The sequence below is a fragment of the Lissotriton helveticus genome, chromosome 8 (assembly GCF_964261635.1).
Source record: "Lissotriton helveticus chromosome 8, aLisHel1.1, whole genome shotgun sequence".
Lineage (NCBI taxonomy): Eukaryota > Metazoa > Chordata > Amphibia > Caudata > Salamandridae > Lissotriton > Lissotriton helveticus.
The window spans coordinates 1344114604-1344137775 of NC_136069.1; the positions used below are offsets into that span (position 1 = coordinate 1344114604).

The window sequence follows — 23172 nt, forward strand, 5'->3', positions numbered from 1 at the left end:
CTCTCCAAGCCTTTACCCTCCCGCCCACCCCTCCGTCTCTCCACGCCCTAGCTCTCCCGCCCACCCCGCCACCTCTCCACGCCCTTACCCTCCCGCCCACCCCTCCACCTCTCCACACCCTTACCCTCCCGCCCACCCCTCCACCCCCTTGCCCACCCCTCCACGCCCTTACCCTCCCGCGCACCCCTCCCCCTCTCCACGCACTTAGTATCCCACCCACCCCTCCACCTCTCCATGCCCTTACCCTCCCACCCACCCCTCGCCCATAACCTCCCACCCCTCCCCATCTCCAAGCCCTTACCCTCCCACCCCTCCCTTTCCACACCCCTTACCCTCTCACTCCTCCCACCTACCCCTCCCCAAGCCCTTATAATCCCACCCACCCCTCCCCTCTCCAAGCCCTTACCCTCCCACCCACCCCTCCCCCTCTCCAAGCCCTTACCCTCCCACCCCTCCCCTCTCCAAGCCCTTACCCTCCCACCCCTCCACCTCTCCACACCCCTTACCTTCCCATCCCTCCACCTCTCCATGCCCTTACCCTCCCACACTCCTCTCCATGCCCTTACCCTCCCACCGCTCCACGCCCTTATCCTCCCATCCACCCCCCTCCTCCTCCTTAGCCTCCCACCCACCCTTCCTTTCCCTTACCCTCACCCTCCCTCCCACCCATTCTTTCCCTTAAAGCTCTCCTTTCCCATACCCTCCCACCCACCTTTCCTTTCCCTTTCCCTTATGCTAACCACACACCCTTCCTTCCACCTCTCCTCCTTTGCCTTACCCTTCCACCCTTCCACCCTTCCACCTCTCCTTCTTTGCCTTACCCTTCCACCTCTCCTCCTTTAGCTTACCCTTCCACCTCTCCTCCTTTCCTTTACCCTCCCACCCTTTCACCTCTCCATTCCCTTATCCTCCCTCCCACCCACCTTCCCTTTCATCTCTCCATTAGTGTTCACCTTCTTCGACCCAAGGCTTTTTTGTGAGATGTAAGTTCACTGACTGAATTCTAAATCGAGTTATTTTTCATTAGTGCTATAGTGGTAGTCTAGGTTTAGAGGCATGGTGTAGTATTCTATCCCTGTGATAGTCTGTGGAATATTTCTATCCCTGTCTTCTCTTCTTTGAGGAGCACTATATTTTCTGAGTCAGCACAGTGAGCTAGTGCCGAACTCTACCTTCCTGGGGATGGTTCTTGCAAATACCAAGTCAAGATCAAGACTTCTTGATTCTACTTTGTGTTTTTTAAGGTGAACAGACCCAATATACACCCCTTCTGTACTATCCAAAGCTGTATTTTGTGAGGGAGTAGCCAAGGATTCCAATACACCTTTATAAAATATATGCGGCATTTTGAGCATTGCCATATATGGAGTTAAATAAGCCCTATGTAAGAAGTTGAATTTAAATTGTTGCAGGGCATGGTATGTAAGCAAGCAAGGGCAGAGCTCCTTTTCCTTTCATTCAATTCCCTCCCTAGGCCTAGTGATTCTATATACCTGAGAGTGGACAGTGATTTGGTGACTCTATACTGGACATGAAGACAGGAATTTTGGTCTCCAGCTGCTCCTCATAGAGTAAAGTTTGAACTAATGCACGTCTCTGGGATTAAGTACAGTGATCTCCCCCCCCCCCCCCCACCTTACTTTGTGTATGGAATTAATGAGTCCTCATGTGTCAGAAACCGGCATCTATGCAGCTACTTTGTTTCTACCAGTTCATTGACTGAAGATAAGTTTACCTATTTGAAGTCTACTACCAAATCTGCTTTCACTTTACTTTCAGAGAACAAGCGGGCATAGTATTTCCATACGGTCACGTTCATGTATTTTTTTTGTTAACCTCACAGCAGTCCTACTAATGGAAGCCTCTGCTACCAACCCCGTGAGAAGGGGTTCGCTTACTCTTAGACACTTGTTCTCTAGTAGAGTACTAGACTATCTTTGAGCAGTGAGTGCATGCAGGGTGTATCCTCTCCACTACTGGAAGAAGCTACTGCAAAAACCAGGCTGTAGAGAGTCAGGTGACTGGCAATAGTCTAATTCCTAGCAGGGACAGGACCTTTGTGCCCATCGTCCCTGCTGCAAAGGGTATTGCAGTTTCTCAAAATTAAATTCTGCTCAGTCTATCCTAAATACCCCCTCGCTTTCTACAGAGTGCTTTGTGATTGTAGAGTGGTTTTGTGCATGATGGTTTGAAGTACTATGTGGGAATCCGTGCAGTGGTTGTAGACCCAAAAGATGGTAAGTTTCCTAAAGAGGACAGATGTGGACCATTCCAGAACTCTGTTGTCTCCCTGTCCTTATACAGCTGCTAGCCATTCTCTTCCTCCTCCCTTTGACCATTTAGCTGTAATTTTTTTGTGAGTGTCTGGGTCAGATGTATAATGTTGGAAGAAAGCCTTTGTGTATGTGCTACACCAGTTTAACCACATTGGTGCTAAGGCAATTCCCGCTGGGTGCTGACTAGTCTGATTTTACATTGTTCATGACAAGGTCAGCTCGTCATCAGCACAGGAGCAGTGCACTGCATGACGAGCTGAGCTCGTCATGAGCATGGAAGGGGTTAAAAAAGATCCGGTAGCTCAGAATCTGTCCTGCAAGAAGATGGCACGATGGAACAGTGAAACTCAAGTTGCTCTTTCCTATCTAGCTGCGCTGAATTAGAAAGGCTGAAGACTACTGGGAAACTTGCTCACTTCTAGCCTAAGGATTCCTTCCGTACCCATCTTCCGTATTCTGTTTTTATCTCAAGTAGAAGAGCTGCAACCCCTGATTAATTGAGGACTAGCTACCACCAACTACCCCTGCTGATATTGTTGGAGAATTTTATTGTGGAGTTGGACAACAAAAATAAAGAGTTGCACTTGAACTTGGTTGATCATCCAAATATTTGAGTGCAGCTCTACACTGGAGCAGCGGATTGATTTTTCTGTTCCTGTTACTTTCCTCCTTAGCCCCTGTCCCATTGATGAGATCCAGTTGACTTACCTTTTTAAAAAGGTAGCCGGTGAGGCTGAGCACTTGTGAGATGGAAGTGACCTTATATATAGACCTCGGCGCCCGTCGAACCCCACTTACAGCCATATACTCCTTTCTGGCTGCACTCACAAACTTTATAACTTCTCAGGAGATTGCACCAGAATTGCTGAATCCTCATATAACTCGACGGGGTGAGAACAGATTCGCCAAGCTGGTTTCGCCGGTTGCTCATAGCAACGCCAAGAATTCCTGGCGCTTTCCTTGTGACCGACGCGTCATTTTCATCAGTTATCACCGATTGGCTCACGCCCAAGCCTCTACCTGGTGCGACCACGCCCAACCAGGAAGCTCAGTTCCTCGTAGCGATTACTTAACGCTCCCGCTGCCCCGCGCTCACATCTTCGGGGTTCAGCGGAGGGCCGCTACAGGTTCACTACGGGTGCCGAGCGTCGAGGGCGTGAGTACAACGGATCAGTCTCTCTTCAGTTTGCTTCATGAAGCTAAGTACCATTCTATGCCGAGAGATCGACTGTTTGTCAATACCCGGTTGTTCTGTTTTGTTTTACTATTGCAGGGTGTGCCAATTACGCTTCCACCCCCCCCCCCCCCCTGTGACCCATGGTGTGAACATTTTACACCCTAAAAGTGAGAAATCTTTTAATTTGTTAGCACGATCGTGATCGCGCCGACTTTTTAGATTGATAGCATCTCTTGCAGCACATAAACCATTGTACATAGCACTGCCTCTTTATAGCACGTATAGTACACATCACTACCCACCAATAGCGTTCTATAAATATGGGGACCAAGGTGGTGGTAACTATACTGCTACTCTGCCACACGATGCTTTTTAAACCACCTTTAGGAGCACAACGGATCTACATCAAGTGACCAACATCGCAACTCATTGTTTGTTTTGTCCTATATGTTTGTCCGTTTATTGTTTCCCCACAGGTGCAGAAACCGCAAAAGTCGGAAGCCTCCTAAACCAGGAGTTATTAGGACAATATTCTTTTGTTCCTAATTTTTTGCACTTTTTCACAAATATTATTTTTCACTTTCACGTCCCTAGGTAGGGTGGGCCTTAGCGAGCCCATACCGCCAGGGTTTATTACACACTAAAGTCCTGATGAATGCCAGGTAAATTTACACCGTTTCTTGGCTGAAACATGTCGACTGACTTAGGAAACTACCACTTAATTAAATGTGGACGTATTTCCTACAAAATTTTTTTTTACCTTTAAGTCCTTAGTGATCATATTAATAAAGTTTTTTTGAGACACTACTGACTTCTTTTTAAACCCCTCACCACTCACTTAATTTAATTTTCTTTCGCACAACACTGCCTTTACCCACTAACCCGCTCCGCAGTAGATCTGGCGTCGAAGCACACGAAAGAGACGCTAGGTCTCTTTTGTGGGGCCCGATGATGAAGCATGTCATCACTAGGTGGTGAGTGAGGGCTTTCCTTAACGCCTTAAGTGAAGACGTTTATTCGCTCCAATCCGGTGGTCTGTTACTACCTGGGTACACTCTTACTTTGTTGATCTTATTGCATTCACACCTGTACAAGCATACAGTTCCTTCCCCAGACACTAAATCAATTTGAGATCTCGCCAGTAGGTGGCAGAGGAGTCAGACATTGGCAGTAGGAGAGACCCTGCCGACTAGGATTCACACCGCCTTTTGCTACCCATATCAGTGGGTTGTGCACCGACTAAATATATCTGATATAGCTTTTGTCTGTATAGCACTGACTCCATGGGATGTGAATTTGTGTCCCTTGGCTGTTGAACTTATCTGAGAATTGATGTAGATGTTGTGTGCTGAGCAACTTGATCTCCTGGCTAAGTAGGTTACTCAATTGAGATGGTCACATTTCTGGTACTATAATTTTCAAAGTTAAGCATATTTTGGGTGTAAAATGTACTTTCTTAATTTTTACCTCCCTAGGTCTTCTTTTTATTAACTTTAGAATGTTTGCTGGACATGGGAAGGGTTACGGCGAGTTTAAGATGATCATCTTAGTGATCCCCTCACCCCACAGGACAGTTAGGGCGACCGGAATATTAAATCACTGAACATGGTTAGGTATTAACTTAAAATTAAAAGTTAAAATGTCACTAATGAAGAGCTAAATACAAATTGGAACTACCTCCTCTATGTATGAAGTAATTGTTGAATAATCTGTACTGTAGTTGAAAGGAGAAGGATGTTTACTAAAGCAGATCTTCACCTTTTATGCGCTTAATGTGAATGAGACTTGTTTAAAATCAATTTGCTTGAATATGTGATGTTTGAAAAGTTGTTTATAATCTCCTTATGCAAGTGAAATCTGCATTGGTTTTTGGATTCAGCAACATGAGCTGTTGAAACCACGTTTACTAACCAATAATTTTAATTCCTTGCTGCTGTTGGAATGTTCTTAATTTTCTTTCCAATATTGGCTGGGGTAAAAGGTTCAAATTACTTTTTTCACATTTGAACTGAAGAGAAGATTGTTCCATTGTGGTCCATTAAGCCACAATTTTCAAATCCTTTCCCTATTTGAATATTGTCTAAGTATTGTTTAATTAAACTGTGTTTATGCTTTGATTATCAAGAGAAATGTATTGTATATTGGTGGTTGTCAAAGACTTTGAACACCATAAATGTTTCAAAGAGGATACAGTTTATTACTTAATGTTTACTCCTGAAACACTCTAACGTTGTGCTTTCTTTTGAAAAGTCTAAAAGATGTGGATAGGGAGCTACCCTTTCTGACAGGAAAAGGATTGGGTCAACAATCTATTGATTAATAAATGTGATGTGTTATATGTTTGTGGAAACAATGCTAAAATAGCATTTTTTAAATATTGAAAGATTTTTTTAATACAGTGTTGACCTTCTGTAAAAACAAATGTGTATTTGGTTTTTATACAAAATTGTGTTATTATTAATTCTTTTTTTTTTTTTTACAAATAAATGAATGATAATTTTGGAAGAAATTCTTTGTGTATATGATGTTCTTCATGGTACTCCTGGGCCCGACATATACTTAGTTGTAAATTTGGTAACCCGTGCACTATTGCAATCCCCCCCCATTGACGTAAACGCCCCCTTTGGGATTTTAACACCACCCACGATCCATAAAATTCAGGAGAAGGAGCTCTGTTTTTTTAGGTCTCGCGACCTATCGATGCGCGCAAGCGCATTGAGGGAGCGAGAATTCAAGTGCTCGAAATCCTCGTGAAACCAAGGGCTTCTTGCGCCGCGGTTTTCATTAAGTTCACGTGAATCACGTGACCGCAAGCTCCTTCGTGCACGAGCTTGCCTGAGCCTTCTGCCTATCAGCCTGCCAGTTCTCCTCCCCTAATTATTCACTTCACTTGTGACTCCCCACATCAAAGCCTCAGCCTCCCTCCCTTGCCATTTGCTTCCTAACCAGCCTGCCTCGCATAATTGCATCAGACCCGACACTTCAAAGGAATGCGCCCCCGAGAGCCACTTTCACGGCCGTGCATTTCTCTTCCCCCCCCCCTCCCCACAGCAATGCCAGGAGCTTGTTTTTAAATGCTTCAATACTAAATACTTATAAGGTCCCACAAGCGAGACCTATTGGCAATGCCAATGCTTGTTATAAGATTCTTTTGAAAAGTAACATTTTGATTAAGGATTCTGCAGGTAAGTTTCTGTTGTGCAATGAAAGGTATAGCACCCTATGGCTATTATTTGATATTAATAGTAAGAAGTTAAGATGTAACTGCGGAGTTCCTGTTTTTATTGTGACTCGCATATTTACTATCAATGTTTAGTGCAATTACCTCTTGTGAGCTCTTTATGCATCCATTTTCAAAACACAAATTTTCATGTTTTTTTGTTTCATTTTGTTAAGCAAAGTAATTGTTATAATCATGCTAGTTTGTTCTTGTTATGCAGTCTAGATTACGTTAGATTTACAGAATAATATTGCATACGTTATTGGTTCCTATTCTGCAGTTGTTTAAACTATTTTTTTATTTACCTACAGGGTTTGGTGATTGCAGGTCTTGCTGACATGAGTAGACCAGCTGAAAAGCTCAGCACAGCTCAGTCTGGAGTGCTAACGGCCACAGGTGAATGTTTTAAACATTTATCTTTCGATTCTGCCAAAGAAATTATGCATTTTACAAATGCAATGGGGATCTTTTGCTTAGTTTGTGACTAGGATCTTGGGTAATCTATGTATGTACTTTATAGCATTTAAATCTGTCAAAATGATAGGTGAGAGTGACCAGGGTGGGGCGGATAATGGGCCTGGAGAGTAGTGATTGTTTGTGGAATAATTGTGTGACTTCCCCTGACTACATGTGTGTGTATATATGGAGATGGTTTCATCTTTCCCCATTGTCACTTGAAATTTCACAATCGGAAGAATATTGGTTTCGGGGGTACCTGCCGATGTGCACAGAACAATTGTATTTAACTATTGCTGTTAAGTCTGTTTTTCTACAACAGGGAAAAAATAAAAATAAATCTGTCAAAATGATACGTACGAACCGTGTGCCACTTATTATACAAAGTAAACATGAGGAGATGATGGACAGAGCGTTGAAACGTTTGACACTCACCCCCAGTCAAGGAACCATCATCTTTCTTTAGCTCATGTCACCAACACAGTTCAGACCCAGCTATATGCAAATCAGTTTTGACCCTGTGCTGCATGGGAATAGTCCAGCCCGAACTGCCAAGCCAGGTCTTCCCTGAACCGGAAACAAGCCTCCCAGGGTTTACCTTAATACATTCGAAAAGTGGAAATTATGCTTTTCCTTCCTATGGCAAATGCATTGTAGTTGATTACATAATTTGTCTGCTTAATAGGGTTTGCTCATTTTAGAGATTTGGGATGCCAGAGGAAGATTCCAAAAAGTGAAGGCCCACATTCGCAGTGGTACACTTATTCACATAAACGAAAAGCCTGTTTAAGGGAGAGAGCACAAGCACTTGAGCCCTGGTCGGCAGTGGTAAGTGTGCAGAGTCCTAAAACCAGCAAAAACTAGAGGGAGGCAGGCAAAAATTTGGGACATGACCACCTTAAGGCTGGCAGGTCTAACAATATAAATATATATATTCTTTTAAGCACAGGGGCAACTGGGAGGACTAGGGTGAGGGGTAAGCAACACAGAGCACGGGAAGGAGGGGAACCAAAGCAACACAGGGGAAACGAAGCAAGAGAGAATTAGGGCACAGGTGGGGTAGAGAATTATTTGCTGAGAGAACAACATGGAATAGGCAGAGGACAAGCACACAGGTGAGCAAGCAACGGGGGGGGTTTCAAGAGAACATGTGAAACATGGAGGCGGATGGGAGAAGCACACTGGCATCAGAACAGTCTCTATGTTCCCCACTCAGGGAGGCACAAGAGGGAGGAGAGCGGGGGAAGCAAGGCGGGGGAGAAGCATATGGGCAAGAGAGGGCAAAAGAGTGGGAAGAGAATCACAAGGGGATAAAGCTAGAAAGTGCTTGAACTCCCTTTTAATGTTTAACCCAAACCATAAAGGCACTGCTTGAAAAGCAAGCAGTTGCAGTATAAAGGTCAGTCAATTAAAAGAAGTGGTTAAGCGGCTATGTATAATGTGAGGGGCAAACACTAGAATAACAAGCTGGGAAACAAAAAAAGAAGCGGGCAAATGAGAGTGGCAGGACCGCTAACGAGTGGTAAGCAATGGGTGGGCTCAAGTCCTTATATGCTTGTGGTAAGCCCACAATATTTCTCAAAACAGCCAGTGCATGTGCTGGCTAGTAGGCGTGGCCTAAAAATGAACAGTATATTGGGGCAAGCACCTTGAAACCCTATAAACGGAGTGTAGAAAATCTCACAATGTGGTACTACCTTTTCAGCTTTTATAGACAGTCAAATAAATTGACCACTTGGGTATCCTACTCTTTTGCAAGCAGCCCCCGTGTACTATGCATTTTAGAACTCATTATAACTTAGGTGGAATAGGGTTAGGTTTTTTCCACACATGATGAATACCATACTCTGAATCGGGCCCTTAGTCGTATCCACTCGACAGTATATACTTTTTCAGATAAAACATCTGCTGTGTTAGTCTATCGAAATTGTTGCTTGGATTCATGGTGGCAGTGCTCTATCTGCTTTCAATAAAATTTAGGCTATCCATTCTCAGAAATAAACTGATAGTGAGACAGCTGAAGTAATTTGGCCTAGCACCCCTACTTTGATATTCATTGTTTCTTCCATAATTCCTCCCACCAGATGCAACGTGAGTAACAAAGTACAAAAACTTCGAGTTGATAGTGAATGACTGAAGAGGATTTGTTAGAAGCTGACATATATTTTGACATATTGCCTGAGAAAAATACTGCCTGATCTGGTGGTGATAATGGAAAAAATATTTTTAATTAAAGGGTTTACTTAAAGTATTAAATCGGTTCCTTGCTAGATGTGAAGATAAAAGCATTACATTGGCATTCTGACAAGTTGGAACATTGGGTTATTAACAAGAACTGACCATGTTGAAAGTCTGGCTTAAGTATCAAGGTGCTTTTTGTGATTAATGGGTTAGGGCACTCCATAAATCATCATAGATGCACTCTGTCACTCATCTTTTCACTCGTGCATCTATCCTATCCTTTCATCCATCCTGTGACTTTCTTGCATTCACCCTCTTAATCAAACAATAAAACATATAAAGTCAACATCACATGCAAGATAAATTGAAAGACTACAAGTAGAAAAACTAAATCCTGTTGCCGTCTAAACGTGGCAGAAAAGTGCTTGCAGTAACAAAACGAATTATATCAGCAGGTGTCAGTCTTGCAGTGATATTGCACAGAGTCTACCTGGTTCAGAGAAAGTGGCCGGTCAGAACGCGGTGCACCGCTGATGAAATGAGCAGCAATCAAGCGCCCCTTTAGCACTGCCTGAGAAGCTATTGTATCTCCTTAACCCCTTCGACGCTCATGACGAGCTCAGCTCGTCATGAGGTACGCCTGTCGTACGCTGATGACGAGCTGAGCTCGTTATGTAACGCGGGTTTTAAAAAAACTCAGCGCACGGCGGGAAAAACCGCCGCACGCATGAGGTTAAGGCAAATTAAAATAAAAACCAGAGAAGCAACAAGAGAATGAAAGAGGAACTATAAAATGTGGAAACTGTAAACTAAATGAATGGCCATCCAGCAGAAACACTAAAGCACATTCATTTTCAGGTTGATGTGCACATGTGATAAGAAAGTGCCATCATTGGCCAGATAAGAGAGCTAATGACTGATGTGAACTGTACCATTACCCTGTGCAGTATACTGTCATGGGCGAAAGCCAGAGTGTAAATGACACTCCCATGGATCAAAGGCAGAAGACAGCTGACGCAAAAGCAATGTATCTATATGGATATACATTTATATACACAAATGTAAGTTTTATTTAATGAATTTGTTTTTCTTACAATATCCAAATGTAATCAAGTTTATAGTTGGCAAAGCAATTTACTATCTCACATAAGAGGGCCTAACTTGGACACTCGCAGTGCCAATCTTCTGTCCTAGTTTGTCAGAGAGGGTAACCAACACCAAAATCCTTACCAACTACAGTAATCTGTGAGATTCCATGTAACAAAACTCAGTCTGTAGGCTTTAGTACAAAGTGATAACAGTTCATCTTTAAATACCTATTGACTTAAACATATGCTTTTCACAATAAATATGTCAGGCCTACTGCCTTTTTTGTTACTTTTCATAACAATCCTATCAGCCAATGTTGTTTATCATTGGCTTCTCACCATAACCAACTCAGTTATACTGTGTTGGGCCTAACCTTCCTCACGAGGACAAATCCGGTATATTATGATAAAATTACAAATATCTATACATTTACAGTTATCAAAACAATATAAAATCCTTCCTAAGAGAGCTTAATAAGGATTATTGAAGTGCACAGTCTGTGTGGGTCACCAGCACAAAAACACATGCAATATAACATGTATTTTTAAAGTGCATGTTCACCCGTAGGCATCTTGCAGCTGAATAACTTGTTTATTGTTACCCAACTCATTGGTACTCATTTTATCGACCTCCGAAGGATGAAAGGCTGAGTGGACCTATTGGGATTTGAACCTGTGACCATGAGATCAAACCCAGGCCCCTACAATGGACGCGCTAGTCCACTAAGCCCCCGGACCCGGACTGGGCCCGACCTGAAAACCTACAGTACTGTGTAAGATTCTATGTAACAAAATACATGCCTAGAAGCTTTTAGCACTGTATAATAATAACCCATCCTCTAAAGCTTATTGCCTTTAACACTTGTTTTTCTACAATAAACAAGTCTGGTCTACTGGCTTTGTCCTAATCTTTCATAATAAACAGATTAAACCTGTTGAATTTAGCATAATTTTGCCCAAAGAACCGAGAAGGCCTATGGTCTTAACAAATAATTTGTCATCATAACCACCTCCGGCCTACTGTTTTTAGTGCAAGCTTTCCCACAAGGCAGCCATCAGGGACAGTCATAAAATTACAAAGGTAGGCAAAATTACAATCACTAAACAAAATACTACCTCTAAAAGAGCTTAATAAGGATTCTCGCAGAGCAAATCTTCTGGCTCACCTGTTTGTCACAGATGGCAACCAACCCCAAAACCTGTGACTACTACCGTAATCTGTGACATCTTTCTCTGCAGGCTTTCATATAGAGTAATAAGAATCCACCCTTAAATGATATTAACATAAGCTTTTCACAATAAATATGTAAGGCCTACTGTCTTAAAAGTACCATTTAAAAAACAGATCAGTCTTACAGCCATTATCATTTCATTGCTGCTATAACAAACTTTATGTGGAATGGTGTGGCAACTGGTTAGAGGCGGCAGACCCGGAAGCAGAGGACGGCCCTGGACCAGGGTTCAATTCTCGACGCGGCAGGGTCGTGGACCAGTGTCAGCGGACTCGATAATTCTCGCCTCGGTGCCTACTCTAACCAGGGATCACACTCGGCAACTCTGGGCATTAGCTTGCCTCATCTCCACAACGGCCCCCCACATACGCCGGGGATGCCTGGTTTCACCTTGGAGATACCCAGTAGGGACCATCTCACAGGGAAAGCCAGGACGGATTCCCCAGCGGTCTACAGCGCGGAGATACCCCATGTGGGGTGATTCATGCGCTTTACAAGACATCATTACATTACATTACATCCTACTATGGCAAGCATTAGTTTTCCCACAAGGCAAACCTGCTATGCAAGCTCTATTTTCAGTGGAAGCACACAACTTCAGCCCAATCCAAACATGTGCTTCTGTCTACCAACTTGTGGGTAGAGCCTAAACTCCTCTGTCGACTCCTAAAAGCCCCTTTTTAGGTTGATCCGCTCAGGTCTAGCAGCAGCTGTGCTGTCAAGCCAGCCCTAAAAATCTTAGTCACATATGTGGCTTAGAAAAAGTTAATTGGCCAACTTGAGTAGAGCAGTCAGTCTCTTAAATGGTGACACTATTCTTCCTCTGTGCACTTGTGTTCTGCACTTGTTAAAAAGTTATGTTCACTCCCAATGTTACTTAATTCGATGATAACTAGTGTGAAAGGATTGAATCCTAGTGGTAGTTGCAACCAATGCCATACTATCCTCTAAGGCAGCCTTAGTGTTTAACACCTTACTAGAACTAACTGAAATAGTGCGCCAACCCACACTAGATAGTTTCCACATATAGCGCCATTGCAAAGCAGCATAGGAATTCCCCTTGCTGACTCTAATATGTCCAAAGGCTGCTACCCAAACAAAAAAATGCCAACAAATATTTAAAAATTAGATTCAAATAGAAATATCATAAAACTACATACATGCCCTGAATAAGCAGCTGCAGGGAACAGTCATGGATCATAAAATATGTATTATATGTATAATTGTTTGGCTCCTGCTGCATATGTGTTGCAAATTTCACCTTAGGGTGTGATTTTTCCAGCTTGAATAGATAAAGTTCAACATTTTCAAAATAGTAAACCCCCAAACGACCACACCAATGCTAGTGGGAAGCTTCTTTTAGGAGGTTTTGTATATTACTTTTTGGATCCACTCAAAATAACCTTGGTGTGAAGTGGTTTTACTACTTCTTTTCAGCCCTAGAGGTCCTTATGCAGTCCTACTTTAGAAATAAAGGAATTGTCCTCTCCATCATCTTTGTGTTCTGACAAGTATGCCCTTCCTGTGCTGGGGTCATTCTCACTTAACAAGCCTGGTGGACTTTCTGGAGCTTCAGCTTCCCTTTCCAGATCACCTGGGTGATCTTTAGGACAACTGCAGTGGGTTACCAGTAGCTGTCTTCAGCAGCAGTTTATGTTACTTTCCCTATCGCCCTGTCACAGCTGTGTGGCCTTCTATGGATCTGCATCCAACCTCTCAAGGTGCTGGGTGTGGGAGTTAGTGCACTAACCGTAGGTCACAACACACTTAGAGTGGGCAACAACTTCTCCCTCTCCCTCTCTCTACGCAATAGCCTTTTGTGGCACCTCGCCCACCCTTTCTATGTTATACAGGCAATCCTAAGGTCAGCAGTCAGTTCACCAAAGGCTGATTTAGCAGCAACGCAGGTAACATCTCCCTCCCTCCACATCTGTTCAGTGGCACTCATTTTCCTTTTGTCTGCGGCCATTCATTCAAGTACTGTGTCATAGACACGCCATATTAGCGCTGGTCAAGTAATTTTAGTATCTTGCAACATTACCCAGCATTGATGAGGCTAGCAGCTTGGGTCCAAAAAACCTGAAGTTTTTTTTAATTTATTATTTAAATTTGTAGTTTTTTTCTCTGAAACCTATGATGCTTCCTCCAGAGTTAGATCTTAAATACAGAGGATCTAGATAATGTAAAAATGTATGTGCAATTGACTAATACCTGATTGGCATATTTAACTTCGCTGTAAGTACCTAGTTTATGGTACTGAGCATAACCAGAGCTTATTAGTTACATGTCACTAACGGCCTGTAGCACTTTTTGTGCACCACTTCAGTGACAAAGTGAAAACATGGCTCAAGGTTTGTCTCTACAGCCTAGTCAGGGAGATTTTAAACTGCCAATCCGACATGGATAAATAAAACCTTTTGCCAAATTCAAACCTTCCTTTTTAATATCAATATGCCACCCTGGGGGAAGGCCTTAGTAGTTCTTAAGGCAGGTGTCTGATTATTACTAAGAAGGACATGTTTCTATTACATTTTACATGTCCTGGTAGTGAAAACGTGCTATTATCGTTCAAAGTAGCAAGGCCGGTAGTTCCATTGGCTAACATGGTGTTACACTAGCCCAACCGCTAAGTGCTCACTTCGATTTGGGACCACCAAACATAGTATCAAACTAATTGTTACATTAAACCTGACTTATTCGTGAAATCAGATTTTAGTTAACTTTTAATATAAAGGGGACTTCAGAAAGACATCACCTTCTTGCCCCAAAGTTCTAAAAGCTGTTTTTGATTCACTTCCTGGAGGTGCGAGGGGCTCCCAGAAAAAGGAACAAAAGGCCTATTGTTGGGAGGAAGTGTAACCTCCTCCTGACTGGATGGCCACATGGTTGTGGCCGTAGACGGCCAAGCTTCAAAAGGTTAGCCTCAATGTCACAAGCCAATGTAAGCAATACCTTAGCTTGCCCTCTCCTTTATTTAGGAAGATAAGCTGGGATCTCTTCCAGAGGGGGGAAACCGGTTGCAGAACCGGTTTTTCAGGAGGAGTTGCTCATTATACTGGACACACCTCAGGAGTGTGCTCATAGCTCTGACCAAGGGAAGGAAGGTTCTGACATCTTGGATCTGGGCAGAGATGCACCTTGGGATTTGTTTAGTGCCAATCCCCCTGAAAGTAATGTAATAATGGGTATGGTTGTTTGTGGGATTGTTTCCCTCTTTGGTTAGGGAGTCCTCCCCACCAACAAACTTGAAATTGGCATAAAGGTGGCACCCCTGGCTACCAGCCTCAGAACATTGCTGTACTCTCAAAGAACAGAAGGAGGACTACACTTACGTAACCTGCGGATCTCGGAAAGAAAGGTCGTATCTTCTAAACCAAGACAGGACTTCAGAAAACTAATAGCTGCTCCTGCTCTTAACTTCATGGAGTGAGCCTCACCAAGGGCTGGATCTGCTCACACCTGCTCACACTTGTGCTAGGGACCAGTGAGTAGGCTAAAAGGGCTAGTTGACTAGCCTCCTGTTAAGCTTTAGAGACCCAAAGCTGCACCTGCAAAGAGCCCAGCTCACTAGCTGCCTGTGGACTTGCCATGGACTCTGCTGGTGCAGCCCGTGAGATAGAGCTGTAGCTCCCAAGAGGTGCTCCAAAGTCTTGAGCCCTTAGCTGGTGCTAGAGTGTAAGCTTTCTTACAATAGAAATACAACTTCTGAGTGAACTCCTGAAAAGAACCACAGCTGTCACCAGGCCACTGGACTTCGCTTGTCCTCCAGCGTTGAACTCAAGCTTCAGAGGACCCCATCGACGAGAAAAAGGAGCCAGAAAAGTTTCTAAGTGCAAACTTAAAATGTTGACTGATCAATCCAGCACCTGCAACCTACCAGCGCTCCATCGTAGTCGGCCTGAAACTTTGACTTTGGCTCAGAACCTCTCATTCAAACCTCCTGGACTACCATTAAAGTGAAAAGTAGTGATTTATAAAACTTTTTGGTGAATTCCAGGGATATAAAAATCATACCTTGGTTCCCTTCATCAGATTGTTTTTGTCGGTTTGATGTCTATTTAAAGATCATGTATACAATTTTTATAAGTTAGAGTGGGCTTTTATTTTAGTGTTTTTTACTTTTGACGGTTTAGGTACTGATCAATGCTTTACACTTGATTTCCTTCGAGTTAAGCCTAGCTGCTCTGTGCCATAGCTAATCTGGACTGTCGCAACCACCTCAAACTAGTAATCCACTTACATTGACCATCTTCGTCTGCCAATTTCATCTGTTCAGTTTAACTACATAAGAGTTTGCCTTTTTGGTTGTTTCAAGATTATGAAAGGCCTTAACTGCGAACCTGCACTTCATGATCATTTAGGAGTCCTGATGAAAAAGTGTACACTTATGATCTTCCGTGGAACATATCTATATTCCATGTCACGTTTTTCGGGTGATGAGGCTTTCCCTTTAAAGTCTGCCGCATGCAGGCTCAAATCTCAATCTTCAATTACTTCATTTTGGTCTTTTTGTTAAACCTTCTAAATTGTAACCGTTGTCGGCCTCGAAATTCTTTAGTTTTTTGTATTTTCACAGACGTTCAATGTATTTTTTTCTCACAAAAAGTTACTTTTTATTTTGGTCAAAAATTCTGCTTCTTTCAATACCTTTTACTTGTCATTCGTGCAAACCTTAGCATACTGTTGTGTGTATGGTGCTCAAATAGTGTCTCAATCGAATAAATGCTTAATGTGCAAGTGAACTGCTCATCCCACTAGCACTCGGGTGGATTGTTTCAAGTATTGATCATTTGCAATTTTCTTCCTCCTTTGAAATCCAAGAACTTGCTCAGTAAGTGTTGAGGCTAGAGGATTAAGACTCGTGTGTAAGCCTCTCCGCTGATGTCTGCTTAAAGCGCCCAAAAAATTAGTGATTGTGAGCACTGTAAGTAAAGTTAACATAACATACAGTTATCATTGATGAACTTGACAGAGTGGATACTTAGGTCTAAATTTACTAGTTTAATTCTTCGGTTTGAATACAGGTTTTAGAGTGGGTGGGAAAGATGTGGATAGCATAAATATTTTTCCTGCAGCCTTCCAGTTCTCCCTTCTCTTGCTTGGGGAGACATGTTGCCCTTAATTGTTGAAAAAAAGTAACTACGAAAGTTGATTGAAATGAGCAAGACATATTACAGATGTGTAATATGGTTATCAGCCGATATTCCATTCGGTCTCAAAACATCTAAGGGAATAGAAATTCTTCCACTGAGCCTTAATTGTAAGATTATGAAATGCCAAGTGTTACTGCTTCTCAGATTGTTAGGCAACCAGCATGTAAAGTAAATAATTTGCTGTACTTTTCTTGCTGTCTACAATTCACCTTATTTGTATTCTAAAAAACAATTCTCTTATTTATTCAACAGGTCTTATTTGGTCCCGATACTCCCTTGTCATTATTCCAAAAAGTTGGTTTCTGTTTTCAGTAAACTTCTTTGTCGGGTGTGCAGGTGGTTCACAGCTGTTAAGGATATGGAGGTATGTTGCTTAAATGTGATTTGTGTTGTTATTGTATTGTAAGCCTACTCATAGCTATGGGATTCACCAAACTGGAAGCTATTTGCGCTTTCAACGGATCTGAAGTTATTTTATTCTTGAATATAGCTTCAGTCCCTCTTGGGAAAAAAACATTAATTGACTGTACCTCTAAAAAATATTTTTCAGTTATTAATTTACAAAGGTTTTAGGCTTGGTAGAGCAAATCAGTCTGCTCTAAAGTGCTATAATCAGTCAGTTGGGCAAAAAGTGACAGGTTTTTGGTTTAAAAAATTCCCTACCTCATTCACCCCACTTTAGCAGTAATAGAATAGCTTAGTCACCTAGTTCTAAATGATTTTGTGAGAATGGCTGCTTAAGAACATGCAGCCAAAGTCAAACTGCACTGTGCCGTAGTGTGTTTAACATCATTCAGACTCAAATCTGCTGGAAATACAGAAAACTGTAAACTTGTACTTCAATAAAGCATTTCAGTTGCATTTGCTGCAGTCCATGTGTCCGCAAAGTACGAACACATTTTACTTCATCCAAACAAATGAGAATTGCAAAACGGTGATGGAAGATGTCCAGGTAGTAGAAGCAGAATGTACCTTGAGCCGTCAATGCACAAAAATTCTTTACTAAATAAATTTGTAGGGTATCAAACCGTCTATACCAGGATTCAATTCTCTGTCTACAGCCAGTTAGTATTGTACAATTATGGATGGATTTACAAAAGGGAAATACATGTATTAGGACGTTGTTGTGAACAGGTTTTGTGGCTGTTATATTCAAATAAGACCTGACTTACTCTATAGTATCCAGGTAGAAAGGTGGATTCCATGATGTACCCAAGATCGCTGACGAAATGTGTACCGTTTGAGAATTTCCGTCCCAAGCTTTGTGAATAAACATACTTAATTGTTAGGCTACCTATTTGTTCCACGGGTCCAGAATTGTAAATGCACCAGTAAACATTTTTTTAAATCACTCTACTACTCATGCAGAGAGAATGAGCACTCTTCTTTAGTCTAGTCCTGAAGAAACTGTTCTTTATTGCCAATCTTTTGTTCTCTGCACAAAGCACACTCATTCACTTCTTCATTCTAAAGGGCTGTTTCAGTCTAAACCTGCTTTTTACAGAGTATTTTCTCCATGCACACCGATGAAGACATAGTTACTGGGATGGTACAAGGATTTAGGTAATTGTCAGGCATTCTGCACTCAACAGTCACATTTACATGTTTACAGGATCATTGGTTTCAGGGCAGAAATGCAAGATAAAGCAGAGGACCCCACTCTCACTGTTTTGAAATCTTTTTTGTAACTTTTTGATCCTCTGTTTGCTGTCTGAAAAGGTGTTCTCATTGCCGTCTCATGCATGCAGTTTACTATTCCTACACAAATTCCCAGTATTTTTTTAATATTAACCCCTTCGACGCTCATGAGGAGCTGAGCTCGTCATGAGTTACGCCTCTCGTACACTCATGACGAGCTCAGCTCCTCATGTAACGCGGGATTTTCAAAACCGCCGCGTACAGCGGGAAAACCGCTAGAGCGCATGCGGTTAAAGTGCTTAGCACGATTCATATAGTCCTGATCGAAACACATTGACTGCCTCAAGAGAACCTTTGTTCCACAGATCTTGAAATATTGTTTATATTGCGTTTCTATTAGCGACGATTGTCACATGAGGAAACTGGGGAGTCCAAAGCAGTTGCGGGAATGCCATATTCGAAAACATGCCGACTTGGGCATTGTGTAGCTTACGCTGCTTTTTCATTGTGAGACTAAGGTTTTTCCCCCCATTGTATATGATGGACTCCAACACTACAAGTTAAAAGAATGCAAAGAAAAATGGGACTGCTTGGAAGGTGTATGGCATTCCCACAGCACCCAGTTAGTACCTTGCAGATACTTAGCTGGCACAGAGAACATGCAGATACATTGTGTCCCGGATGGCTTATTTAACCACCTGAACCAGAAGGCCACTGGTGCTTTAAAAAAGACTATCTATGAGTACCAAAAATAAAGTTGCTGATCATGACAAGGCGAAGAAAAAAAAAAACAAGCCTGGACTGTCAATGTTTTAACCTACAATTCGCAAGAGGTAGACCGATGTAGTTAGGGACTTGATTTAACATCACCAGATACCCTCCTCTTAAACAGTCTGTCTACAGAATGCGAGTGGTAGAGACTGCAAGGATCACATGCATTATTCTGGTTATGTGAAAAAACTGAATGTATTGTGGACTGCAGTTCAATTTCAGTAATTGAGGGGGATTGTAATCGTGTGGCAGGGTTACTTTGGAGTTCATGGACACCAGCAATGGTATCACAGAGAGCCTTTAAGAGCAACCCCTTGGTGTTAGAATGACTGAAAGAAGATATAGGATATTAAGTAATGACTGGCACACAGAAGACATTAATAGCCTAGTCTGTTAATTTTTTTCCTTGAAGAAATCCCACTCCATAGGGTCTACATTGTTCTCATTAATGCCGTTTCTGAACCAGGATCACTTGGGTGCTTGCAGTAAATAGCAGAAATACAGATGTGTGCAATAAATACTTTCCTGCTCTTAGAACTGTGTAATGAAGTGTGGAATTACAGAAGAACATGGAGATGATGTGGAGTCACTAAGCACCTTTGTTAAAAATTGTCACGGCAGTGGCGTTTAAGTACGGAAGAGATGACTGAAAAGAGTTTGCAGACTAAGGCACTTGTTACGAGTGGCGAATTTGCCCCAAAGCATTAACTTTGGGGGGAGAGGGGAAGGGAGCAACCTGGTCTCTTTCAAGTAGCCGTTTTTTTTTACCTAATAATTCAATGGCCAATGACAACTGGATCTGGTGAAACCACTGCAGGAACACTGAAAACGGCTGCAGGCAGCTGCGCAGTTTGGCCCATTTCAGACCCATGTATCTCCTAGTCTGTATTGTACTGTGGTCCTCCCGCCTAAACTTGATCTGACCAAGGCGACCACCACCGAACCTCCTGCAGACATTTTCCACCTGCCAGGCCTCTACTGTGGCATCCAGCTCTTCTCTGCTTGATGTTCCTGGCTCTTAACAGAGGGAATAGGAGAAAAACATTTATACAGATTTGAAATGTCTGGAGTATCTCATATTCCAAACCATCAGACTCCATCTCCTTTTGCACAGACGTGTGCATGTCTAGAGATGTCTAGGAGTTCAGACTCCTAGACAACTGTAATAAAAATGGGGCACATTTGGGCATTTTACAGCACAGTTGGGAAATAAAAGTTAATTTCAGAGAGCAGCCATATAACTTAATTTAACACTCTTCTTAGTGCAGACGTCAAGCTATAGTTCTATTTCAAGATAAGAGTGCTATAGAAAGCTTTAAGTATAGTAATGCCTCTTGGAGTCCTGAAAAAACAGCCATAGCAATAAGTGCCCACGAGCCATAACGTAAGCAATGACCATATACATCCCTAGTTTTGCTAAATAAAGCATTCTGATGGATACTTCTACCTGCAGATTCCGTATCTTTTAAATGTCCTTGGTGTAAGACTAAATCTGCAAACTTTTCGTAAGTTCTCCACACCGGTAGGCAGCACTGGCCCTACTTCGATGTCGGATTCGACACAGTCTGGACATCACTAGAGCCATAAAAGACCCCCATCAGCGCCCTTGCACCAATTTCCTTTTTCTATTGACGTAAATCCAGAATTTCCTTTCCTCAGGGAATCTCCATTTGTGCTTTTAAGATTCTTCCCAAATGTTGAGTCTTCATACCATGTAAGGACTGTTCTGTAGTAGGGGATCTCTGTGTATAGTCATAATCTAGTGAATAGTCCCGCCCATGTGCGTGGACCCCGGAGCAATTGAAATAGTCTCTTAAACTGTCCTCTTCTGCAGTCCTGCATAGACACTTAGGAGAAAATCAAAGACAAATAATGCAGCCGAAAACTACAAGGCTACATTGGCCAGCACTTCATCTCGAAGTGAAAAGGATAGCCAAATAATATTACATTTAACACACTTTGTAAAGTTCCACACCTAGAAAACTCCCTTTCACAAAAATCCTTTGTCATGATAGAGAGGAAAGGTTGGACAGACAAGCCTCATATGCTGCCATTATGTGTCTGGAAAAAGGAAACCGTGCCTTTAAGGAACTCGCCAGAGACCCTCGGTATCCCAGGATGCACAGCCAAAGGCCTTTTACTTTCAGTTCTTTTTTCCGGCTCCTGCTAGCAGGACCCTGGAGCATTGAGCTCTACCTTTTTTGGTATAACTTCAATTTATGGAGCTTTTCCAGTGTTTTCAGTGTTTCACTCGACGTCTGGGGTCTTCCTCTTCCAGTTGCTGTGTTTTTCAACCAGTTTTGCCACCTCTTTATTGTCGAAATGCCAGCTTTATTTGACAAGTGCCCTGAGTGTGGTAGGAAGAAGGCTAAATCTGACCCACACACTGTGCATACTCTGTCTCCCTTCTACCCATGTCCCTGACCCCTGTGATATGTCACTCTTTCTCCAGGAGGACCCTGTGTGACAGGGAGAAGATTTGTCTCCATGGCCTGGAGCAGAGGAGACATCAAGAACCAGGTGGGACTTCTGGGCATGGGGGGACTCTGTCATTGTCCGCTGCCCCTGCAGAAAAAGCCCAGAAAAGGCACCGGTCCCGGTCGACGTCGATTGCTTCGGCATCGAGAGGTATGACTACCATCTGCTCCCTGTCGACCCAGGGCTCTGGGTCGAAGCGACGTCGGCGTCGAGGGGTAGGACGTCGAGACATTCACAGGCGTCGACACGCCATCGATGTCGTGATGAGTCCCGAAGAGGCAGGCGCTCGCCGTCGAGGCGACACCGCCGTACGCCTTCAACGTCTACACGAAGATAGACGTCGAGGAGAGGAAGAATGACGTCGAGGAGACTACACTCGACGTCGAGGAGTTCGTCGACGTCAGGAAGAACGATGTAGAGAAAGACGTCCAAGAGGTCGGCGTCAAGGAGGACAAAGTCGACGTCTAAGAGGGAGTCGAGGCCCAGAACGGTGTCTAGTGCCTCTGTGGTCATCGTTTCATCGTGCTCATCATCGGCCAGTCCCCGGTCACGGCGGCGCTCGCGCTCAGAGAGCTCTGCCTTCAGAGCGTCCTCCCCGAGGCGTACTCATAAGAAGAGGAGAGTTCATAGGTCACCGGACTCTGATTATTCCAGGACCTACTCGCCCTCAAGGTCCAGGATGCCTACTCCTCCTTCTCTTCCGCCACTTCCTCCTCCACCGCCTCTGCCTATTGTTCCTCCACCTCCTCCTCCTCCACCACTCCACCACTTCCTCCCCCTCCACCGCCTCGGCCTCCACAACTGCAACCTTTGGTTCCGGCTCAGCCTCTGCCGTTTCTGCAGCCTCCTGGGCCGGTGGTTCCTGCGAGGCCCAGAAAGCCAAGGTCAAGACCCAGAGGGAGGCATCGCTCTCGCAGTGGGCATAGATTGTCGACGAGGTCACGGCATCGTCGGCAGAGGGAAAGGTCACGGTCCAGGTACATGGACTCGTCCAGTGACAGGAGATACTCTCCCAACTTGTCGGACTCTCCTCACACTAGAGTGTCACCAGTGGATGACATTGTGACTTTCCAGGATGTGCTGCTGCGAGGGGCGGCGAAGTTGGGGATCACCCTTTCCACTTCTGTGATTTTTGAAACGCTGCAGCGCAAGCACCTCTCTCGCCCTTTGCTGCCTTTGGTGCCAGGAATAGAGGAACCGGCCATGGAGCTGTTTCTGACGCCGGCCTCGGTGAAGTCTGCGCCGTCTCGTCTTCAGAAGAAGTATAGACCTTCGGACTCGGATCCAGAGTTCTTAAGAACAGATCCTGTCCCGGATTCTGTCATTGTGACAGCGGCCAAGAAGCCGCACTCTACTGCCCCTTCGTCTACGGTCCCTCCCGACAAGGAGAACCGTCAAATGGATTTGGCAGGAAGAAAAGTCTACAGCACAGCTGCCACCTCGATGAAAGCGGTGAATGCATCAGTGCTCTTGGGTCGGTTTGACCGTTCCTTCTGGGAGTC

At 43.5% G+C, this 23172-nt stretch overlaps 1 protein-coding gene across 1 annotated transcript in view; it reads left to right on the forward strand.

Annotated features, from left to right (window-relative positions):
- The window catches only part of MPC2 (mitochondrial pyruvate carrier 2), a 112369-nt gene that overhangs the window by 71645 nt on the left and 17552 nt on the right, over nt 1–23172 (forward strand). The window contains exons 3-4 of the mRNA XM_078658330.1: nt 6985–7069; nt 17036–17147. Coding sequence (XP_078514456.1) covers nt 6985–7069; nt 17036–17147 — 197 coding nt within the window. The remainder of the gene's footprint in view (nt 1–6984; nt 7070–17035; nt 17148–23172) is intronic.